The following is a 9,852-nucleotide window of genomic DNA, read 5'->3' on the forward strand; positions in this document are numbered from 1 at the left end:
TTTTATATTTCTGGGAGGTTCATCTGTCACTGGTTAATTGCTGATAAACACTGCCTTTTGACTGGTATCACAGTGATGGATAATTAAGTTCCCTCTAAATAAATACCTGCACTAGTGCCTTGAAAAGATCCCAACTGAGGCAATTTCCTTGAAAAACTGATATAAAATTCCTAAACTCAGGTGATAAAGAGCTAAATTCAGAGTTGATAAAGCACTGAATGCCAGTGGCTGATGATACAGTACCTTGGGATGTGGGTGACGTGGTAGAGACATGTTAAATCATTGGCAGTGGAGGATTTCACATGTAGGAGAGGAATGCAGGGGAAGAAGAGGCTCTCTTCAAAGAGAGAAGCAGTACACCAGGACATTCAAACAGCTCTGAAAAGCAAAGAAAAGTGGAACTTGAAATCAAGTCTGTCTTCATTAAAAGCATATAAGGAGTATCACAGGCTTCATTTATAGCAGTGGGTAGCAAGCGCATTTGGCACAGTCTGCGTAGCCACTGGGCGAGAACAAAACAGAAAATATTTTTCAAAATATATTTCCAAAGCATTTCCAAATGCTGTTGGGCTGGCATGCTCTATGCAGTAAGATAAAAAAACGTTCTCTTTTGAGTGCTTGTCCATATGTGCTTGCACACAGTGGATAGAGCTGTGTCTGGCACGGGAGATGAGACATTTGCCTGAGCAGCTTCCACAGAGGCACAGCTGCTCTATTCCTTGCTCGCATCTTGGTGCGCTGTGCACAGAGATGCAAAGAGGCAAGCAGACCCTCTGTCCTCAGTTCTTCCACCTTAGATAGAGTTTTTTCTGGTTGACTTGCCCACTTATCATTTGTTCTTTCCTTCTGGTTTCAGCTCCTGTAACTCATTTCTTTTTATATTCTTCTCATTTTCATTTATATACCCACAATTCTATCAAAACTTTCTATTTTTTTATACAAATCCTGATTTTCACAGCTCAGCCCTCTCTGAACTGCTTTGCTTTTCTGGTATCTGGTAGTTCCAGCTGTGACAACTCATAACAGCCATATCCTCCGCACCACCTTGACTTCATTGCAAATGAGAAGCCTATTCCCAGCCAGCATACCACAGGCAATCCTCTGACCCTCCTGCCAGCAAGGGTGGCAAAATAACGTGCAGTGCGTCCCTTACAGAGGTATGAGCTGATGCAATTCCCTGACAACATCTGGTGCCTGGTGGGCAGTTTTCAAACATCACTTGCTTTAAGACTCCCCAGGCCCAGTAGTTGCTGGCAAGGTTTCTAGGGGAATTCACTGTGTTTATAACGGTGTGATGTAAGCTTGTTTACTGTGAACACTATGGTCTGGACTGGGACACCCAGGCAGTCCTTTTACGTTCTGCGCTTGTGGAGATTGAAAAGTCAAATGTTTAAAACTGATAAAAGAAACGCCTTTCTCATGCAGCTGCTATCTAGCTGTGCAGTGACTGGCAATGAAAGTTGTTGAGGTGAGGGACTTTTAACCAGACTCCAAAACACCTCGGCATGGATGGCGAGAGGATGTGTGGTTGTCGCGGTGAATACTGAAACCCCTCAACCTCACTCTTCAGGGCTTCGGGCACTGTCTGCCGTAGAGCAGGCCGAGATCGGGGGCAGCTCATCCCACAGTCCCCCGATGCCGATGTCTTCTGCCGTGCTGTGGAAGGGGACCCAGCCTAAGCAGGCACAAACCTGCCAGCTGACCACTCGGGGTATGTCTGAGCAGGATGCAGCTGTGACAGCCCAAATGTCTCACCCGCTGGCACAGCTCAGTTACTGCCCAGGGAGAAAACGCAGCGCTCTGCTGAGCATGGCAGCTGTCTTCCCCGCTCGTGTCTCACCAAGTTTATACCACCTTCTATTTCCCCTGCTGAACCCGGGCACGGGGGAACCAACCTCCCTCCAAAGTGTTATTTAAAGCCTCCGTGCTGTCAGTGCCAATCTCAGGATGAGTTGCATAGATGATGATAGATAGGCATCAGAAGCAGTTGCTGTTTAATATTCCTAGGCTGGGAGGCTGACACTCCCTCCCTCGGCTGCTCAGACTGTAGTTTTCAGCTGTTGGGAGTGCAGCTGCACCCAAGTGCAGGCTGATTTGCGGGAAACCCTCTGCAGCACAGGGTGGCAGACCTACCCCGAGGTCCTACAGCCCTTTATCTCATGTCAGATTTCACATTCCATATGTTATTAATGTAAACCAGTAGCATCCGAAGACAATGGTACAGCAAATCAAAACACACCGATGTTCCAGGTTGTAAAAAACTGTTTTGTTTAGAGTAAAATACCTTGAGAAAGGCACAAGTCTGTGCATAAGCCACCCATTAACCGAGCAAAGATTTTTCTCTCTCTGATCAAATTATTCAATAACTATCTGCTGTGGGGTTTATTTGAAGACAATTTTCTCTGAAGCAGCTGTTCTTGATCATTTTCAAAGACAAGAGACTTGACTAACAGGGTCCTTGGTCTGATCTAGTTTGGCCATCTCAATGCCTATTTTTTTAAGTCTAGATTAATGCTCATTTTTATTTTGTTTAGTACTGTTTGACAAGTCTGAACCAGTCCCTTTCTGGTTTGGAAGCCAGAGAGGGAAGGAGAGTGCCCCTCCTCCAAACCGAGGGTTTTTTTTCTGCAGAATACTCCTACACGTACAAATGAAACACATTCAAAAGGCTGGCTGTTGGTTGCTTGCCTGCAGCATGCTGTGCTGAGTCAAACGTATGTGCAGATCACAAGCCCGGTGGATGCAGTGCTATTTTTAGACTGAGGATACCATGTTGTAGAAGAACAGACAGACTAGGGAAATCAGAAAGTTTTAAAAATAATTTTGAACTAAAATTAAGTGTATGGGGAAGAGCAGCAAGCCGAGGTAAGCTTGTTGATGCTGGCCTTCCTATATCCTCACTATCTAGAGATGGAAGGTGATGAAGTGACGTGAAAGGAGTTTCCTCCTTCAGTCACTGCTGCTTTCCTCCTCTTTATAGGCTTGCAGGCCAGGAGGGGGTTGGCAGGGTCCCCAAAACCTGCTCTCAGGTTGCAGGTAGCCCTTGGGTCTAATCAGGGAGATGCAAAGTCTAAAAAGCCCACTCAAACATTCACTCCACCATTACAAACCCCTTCTGTAAGCCACAGCTTTCCCCCGGTGATTTGTAAAAAAGTCTAAATCTGTCAGAGCAAAAGACTAAAAGCTTAAAAACGGCAGTGAGAGAGCAGGGACAACCAAATTGCCTGCAACAGCAGAGAGCTTGTTAGTTGAAATATGTGCAGATAATCCTCAGAAATCAGCCGTGCTCCTACGGAGAACAAGGCAAAGCCCTGTGGTGACGGGCATCCTGAAAAAATGGAGAAATTCCCCCTGAGCCTAGGTCCGGAGGTGGTTTAACTCCATGTGTGTGAGGAAAACGCATGGACGAGGCAACCGCAGGGTTCCTTCTCCCAAATGACAGCAGCGTGCACTGTGCCCAAGCATCGGTCCTTTAGAGGAAGGCAAATAAAGATAAAAATACAGTCTGGCACAGGGGTTCCCTGCTGCTGGGAGGCAGCTCTCGGCAAGCACCCCGTCCCTCGAACGGCAGCCTCGCTACACCTGAGCAGCACCTCCAGCCCCGTGCCACCAGACACCTCTGGTTTGCGTAGCTGAATAAGCCAAATACTTTCAATCTCCTTTCATAAGAGGAGATTATCACTTAAGCTCTTAATTATCTTGTAGCTTTTCTCTGCACGTGTCCCAGTTCAATCTCTTCTTTTCCTTGCACGTAGACAGCTAGGACTGCGCACGGGCTTCCAGCCACCCCAGGGTGCACAGCAGTTCCTGTCAGCCAGAGCCTGCGCACCACCGCAGGCCACGCTGCCCTGTCTCACCTGTAGCCCCTGGTGCTGGCATTTGCATCTGTGTCACCTGCTAATTACCTAAATGCCCGCTGGCTTTTGCACCCAGGTGACTACGGCAGATTTTAAGCAGGTCTTGAGGAGCACCTTCCAGAGCTGCCTTGTCACCTCATGCCACCCCTCTCAAGAGCTGATGTTTTCCCTTTAGTTGAGGCTTATCCACTTAATTTTTCTCAGCTTTTTTCATAGTACATGACAGCTCCCACTGAAAAACTTTGTTTGAATCTACAGAAAGGCCACTGCGTTGCCTTTGTCTAAGAAGTCACCTATCTTATCCTAGCATATTACATTAGTCAGGCACAATCCGCCTTTTATAAAACCTTGTTCCATTTTATTCCATTTCCCTCCATGTCTTTGAGTACACTTTCCCTTAAGGTCTATTCTAAAACCTTGCACAATATGAGAACAAACGAGTAAGCCCATAATTGCTCAGATCGCTTTCCTTTCTTCCTTCCCAAATGTCCCTTTTTAAAATGTTCCTGGTTTTTTTACAGAAACAAAGCCTGTACTGCCTGCCTCTCCCTAATAGCTTTTAACTCTTTGACCAATTCCATCTAGAGTTTGACAGCAGGGCACAGCTCACCGGGATAATTAAGTCCCTGCAAGCTTAATGAAAATAGCTGGGCAGGAGGAGGAGAGATCCCGAGTGCTCTGCGGCGCTGCAGCCTGTGAGCACACCTCTCTGGGGCGAGAGGTGCTGCACTGAAGAGCTGAGATAAATACTCCGCGTGCAGGAATAGCTTCAGCTGGGCTCTCAGCTCCACCGACACCAAAGTCAATCTAATGCATTGGATCTGTAGCAAAAGAGGATTTACTAATTGCAGAGCTCTTGTAGCCACTTGTTGGAACATAGGCTTTATTCTGATTTTTCTCGGGCAGGCAGTGCTAGTCCAGGACTCCAGAGTTTCAGTTATCCCAGCACGTTGGCCTGGCAATGCTTTGTTTTAGCAGGAGTGCTTTGCATCCTGTTTTGTTTCGACCGGCCAGTGTTCCGCCCCAGCCACACCATCTGTACACACCTTCCTGCGCTGTTCACAGGAAAGACCAGACATGTTTAGCAAACAGCTTTCTCTCCGTCCTAATTTACGATTTTAAAGGAAGACTTCTGTAAGATTGCTAAGCACTTTTCATCTCCACATATGCTGCAAACTGTGTTCCCATGCTGTAGCGTATTAGGCACAGCAGTGGTTCCTATGAGAATAATTGCAGCTGCATGGTGGAGTTATATTATTGTCCAATCATACAACAAAATTTCCTATTTTTTATCAGTTTTTCAACAAGACTGAGTGAAGTCAAGAGCATCTTGCTCCAATTTAAAACCTTTCCAGGGGGTCTGTGCCCCTACGGGACACTGCCAGGCCCCCACTGCCTTCCAGCGTTCCAGCTGCAGCTGCCCAAGCGCTGGGCACAGCTGCCTGGTTCAGATGTTTTCCGGCCCCATCTCTTCCTGCGTCCAGCAACTGGAAATCCCAATTCTTTGCACGCTCCTTCATCATTTCCCACTATCCCTTCAGGCAGCTTTCCTTTGGTTACCAGCCTCCTGTGCATTTCTGTCATGCAGTCTCCAGTTGCACTGCTTAGCCATGAACCTCTTGCATCTCCTTCCTGTCATCAGCGATACTATTCTTCCCATCACAGGTTCAAGCTCCCGTTTACCATCAGCCGGTTACAGAAGAGGGTCAGTTGCACTGGGGTGGGTCAGATATATTGGGGTCCCTCTCCCCTGGCCATGCCTGTTGTGAAGGTGGCAGGCGACTAAGCCTCAGCCTTCCTTGCATTGAGCCAACCAAGTTTTGCAGCTTCGCGTAGCCTTTCATCTCCAGCTGCCATATTAATAGAGCACAGTAAATGAGGTTTGGCCTGTACTCAGCATCCTATAAATTTCAAGTGCTTTGCATTAAACATCTACCCTATTGTTCATCGCTTGGGGCTCGGGGAGATCTCAGCGGGCAAATCGCTACGGTTGCACAGCACAGTGAAGTATTTCATGCCAAGCCGTGGAGGAAGCAGCAATAGTATTGACAGTACTTTATTCACATTTACAAATGAAAGACCAAATGTGGTTTTTATTGATTTCCCTGTTTAGTGCAAGACGCTCTTCAAAGTCACTGTGGCTCGGTGCTGAAAGCTCTGACAGATAAAAGCCAAATGGAACAGGCGCTGCTGGAGATGGAGAGGAGACTTGCAGCCGTAAGTGCAGAAATTAATCTTTTATTCTGAATCCTCATTCTGAATTTCTCCCGCTTTTTCAAAATATTAACTGAATATTAAATTGCCTTCGAATGGTGGATTATGAAGTAGACTGCTCCTGTTACAATGAAGGGGGAAAGACATATTAAAATGCTAATTCTAGGCCAGATACTGACTGATGCTTACCCAAGCGCTGGTTAACAGTGCTGTAAGCTCCGAAGAAACCCTGGTCAGTAAAAGGGGAGCCCAACAGTGCCCTGTCACAGCAGGCCACGATGGAGCACCGCTTCCTCACGCTGGCACATGCCTTCACGGGAGGAGGTGGTGCAGTGTGTGCCTGCGAGGGGAGAGCGTCTTGCAGAAGTGCGGTGCCTTGTCCCTTCAGCTGGATGGTTTCCCAGGGAGAGGAAAAAAGAGGTCAAAAAAGAGCGAGTGGGTATCGGAGACAAAAGAATGAACTGTCGGAGACCTCCTGGACAGGTTTGGTTTCTCCAAAGACCCTGCTGCCAGAATTGCTTTCGGCAAGGATGTGTCACGCCAGCGTGTGAGAAGGCAGGGCTCCTGGGAGAGGGGGCACGCAGCACATTAGGGGTATGCCCCAATCCCAAACCTCTCGCTTTTGTGGGACAGTTTGAGAATGCGTATTACACAGTGAGATACAAATTGCTGATCTTTGGGTCGATACCCAAGTTAAGGGGTCTGACTGACACATAGTACCTAGAAGTTTCTTGTTTGAATACTATATTTTTGGACATGAGGAAAAATTTCTTTACTGAAAGAGTGGTTAAACATTGGAACAGGCTGCCCAGGGAAGTGGTTGAGTCCCCATCCCTGGAAGTATTTAATTAGGTGTAGATGAGGCGCTTAGGGACATGGTTTAGTGGGTGGTGGTGTTGGGTTGACGGTTGGACTCGATGATCTTAGAGGTCTTTTCCAACCTCAATGATTCTATGATTCTATTATTGCACCTTTTAATGTGTTGCTTACTGCTTCTGCTCTGCTCGCTGTCTCCCCAGAAAGATGTGGAGATTTTGGATGTGAAATCTAGTGTCCAACTGCTGAAGGAGGGTCTGGAGTCGCTGCCAGCTCAGCTGAGTGATCAGCACCTGAAGGTGTGTGAAGAACTAGGCTTCCTGAAGCTCCCTAACGCCTTAGCTGAGCTGCACACATTCATTTCCAGTGCCAGACTCCCCCCTCCCATGGCAGATAACTCTTCCCAGACCTCCCCTGGCCCATGCCAGGACTGTGCTCTGGGGGAGGAGAATGCGCGCTGGCCGTGCTGCCGAGGCAGCGGGGTTTGCAGCTCCTCGGGTCGGTCTCAGCCCCCCTGCATGGCAGTGGGGGAGCAGCACGGAGACTCCCCTGTGAGGAACCGGGTCACCGGGGATGGCACACCTCAGGGTGACCTAAACACGGCTTCAGGAGGGAAAGTCAGCCCCATTGCTACAGCGGCGTGTGGCAGAGAAAACACCTCTTTGCAGGAGGTGAAATTTGATTTGGAAACAGAGAGCTGTGCTAACCATCCTTGCATGTGCTGCGCTAACAGTCACTTTTGGGGGGGCAGTCAGAAGAAACGCTGCCCTGTACCACAGGAGGTGCCTCTACCAACTCCACTGAGGAAGGCGGTCAGGAGAGGCGCCAGAAGATTTGAACCCGTGACACTGTCACAACAGAGGCAGCCTCAAATTTGCCACCTTTCTGTAAGAAAAGATTTGCCTGGGCGAAGAGACAATCACCCGTCCACAGACCGTGAGGTGGAGAATGCAGCTGTAGGGAACAAAGGAAAACAGAGGCCAGGAAGGATCCCCTGGAATAAAGCAACGGGAAGGAAGAAAACGTGCCCTGCTATGAGAAAAGGCGAGCTCTCTCGATGTGCTGACGGTGGGCTGAAGCAAAGGAAGGCAAATGGTATTATTGAGTTGGAAAGCTCCAGAAAAAATTGCTTTCCCAGATACACGGTTGCTCTCAATTTAGGAAGCTCTAACCCGGTTCCTGCAGCTCCCAACGAGCAGATCCTCAGCAGCGCTCAGCCGAGGCTTACAAAGAATTTCCCACCAGTGCCATGCTCCAATAAAAGCCTGCAACAACCTGCAGACAAAAGAAAGAGAAGTTTGGAAATTAAAAAAAGAGCGAATGTTTCCAGTGTAAAAAGGCATCTCTGGGATTCCTCTCCCCAGGAGAATATCTTTTCCCTGTGCAGCACAACAGGTGAGAAACAGATAAGCTGCTTCAGCCTCCGAAGCCCTGCAGGCTCCAAGAAACCACGTCCCGTCAATACGCTGGCTCAGCAGAATACAGCCTGTTGCTCTTTAGTTTTCGACAGCGATTATTCCGACTGAAGGGTTTTGTTTCCTGTTGGGAGTCCTCAGCGCAGGCTTGGCCATCTCAGTCGCAGTTTATTCCTCTAGGTGTGTTACCTGCTTAGTCAGAGACGAGGCTCATGCCTGGATGCTTGAAAGTGTTATTGCCCGCTTTGATATATTGTAAGGGACCACGTGGGATCTGAGGGGAAGCCCTCCCATAGCTTGGAAAGCTGATGGGATCTGTTTTACTTTACCTCCCCGCGCCCAGCAGAGATGCCATGGGCTCCAATTACTGTCGTGTTTACGCAGCAGAGAAGTACCTGCGGAGTCTGCCGAGACGTTCACCGGGGAGGAGAGGGCTGGCAGAGCACAGACGCGCAGCTCAATTAGATTTAACATTGAGATCTACTTGATACTTTTCAACTAGATAGATGTAATCGTACCTCTGTGGCCAGAGGCTTTACTCTGGTTCTCACTTCTAGTCTCTATGTTGGTTTGTATGTCTAAAAGTTCAGCTTTTTCGCTCCCTAGGCAGTAGTAGTGTTGTTCTGGTTGATTTTGATAAGGTTCAGATTTGTCCCAGGAGTTGCTTGTGAGCTTTGGACAGGGACAAGTTTAGCTGAGGAAAACCAAATCCTAACATCTCAGGTTCGTCGACTATTGCATTTCTTCTCCTTTTAGGCTGAAATGTCTTGGTTTCAGGAAATTTAGTTTCTACTTTATTTGTCTCTTGTATCTCTTAGCTAATCAGGCGATTCTCCAACATACACTTTTCAAGGGCAGTGGTTCTCAAACAGAAGCCAAAAGAGGTGACGTTCAAATTCATCAGATGAAGTCACTGATGGATAGTGCTCGTCCTTTAGAAACCTGCACCTCTCTGGTGAGGAGTCGCTCCAAAATTTTCAAGTCAGAAAGGACCAGCCTGCTCACCTAATCTGGCGTATACAGCAGCGAGATCGCTGGGCAGCCCCAGTTCCCGCAGAGCAACTCATTCCGGGGTGCCCCGCTGTGACTGTCGGCTTCCACTGCTTCAAATATTTGTATCACGTTTGATTTTTGACCTGGGACGTTACTAGCAAAAGAAGCATTTCGGTGTTGACGAAGCAGGTCGATTGCCACGAATCCAACCAACCGGTCTAGCTTTGTCCTCCCGAGGGGGAAGACTGATATCCCTTTTTCCTGGCTTTAATAAACTCATTGTGTCTTCACAAAAGTCCAGTGTCTCTGTATTGGTTTTTCGGGAGAGGCGAGATCCTGTTTCAGCGGGTGAGCAGGCGGCTGCTTTCTGGCTGTTTAACCCCCCTGGACCGGGGAACTGGGAGGATTCGTTTTTTTCAGCTCCTCTCTGTTGTTTAAAGAAGGAAACCTCCACCCTTCCAGTTCAACATTGGTTCTGTGACGTTAATTAGCAAGGAAAAGGCAGCGGGGGCAGGTGTGGGGAGCCCCCAGAGCCTTGGCCCCCCCCAGGTCAGCGG

The 9,852-nt window shown here is 48.2% G+C and overlaps 1 protein-coding gene across 1 annotated transcript in view; it reads right to left on the reverse strand.

Annotated features, from left to right (window-relative positions):
* Positions 1-7,806: 7,806 nt before the first annotated feature.
* Positions 7,807-9,852, reverse strand: part of LOC103903341 — a gene marked incomplete at its 5' end in the record, with an annotated part of 44,582 nt that continues 42,536 nt past the window's right edge. Inside the window, 1 exon segment of the mRNA XM_019473424.1 lies at positions 7,807-7,841. Within this exon segment, the coding sequence (XP_019328969.1) occupies positions 7,807-7,841 (35 nt within the window).

This window comes from Aptenodytes forsteri, unplaced genomic scaffold (genome assembly GCF_000699145.1).
Source record: "Aptenodytes forsteri isolate BGI_AS27 unplaced genomic scaffold, ASM69914v1 Scaffold53, whole genome shotgun sequence".
Lineage (NCBI taxonomy): Eukaryota > Metazoa > Chordata > Aves > Sphenisciformes > Spheniscidae > Aptenodytes > Aptenodytes forsteri.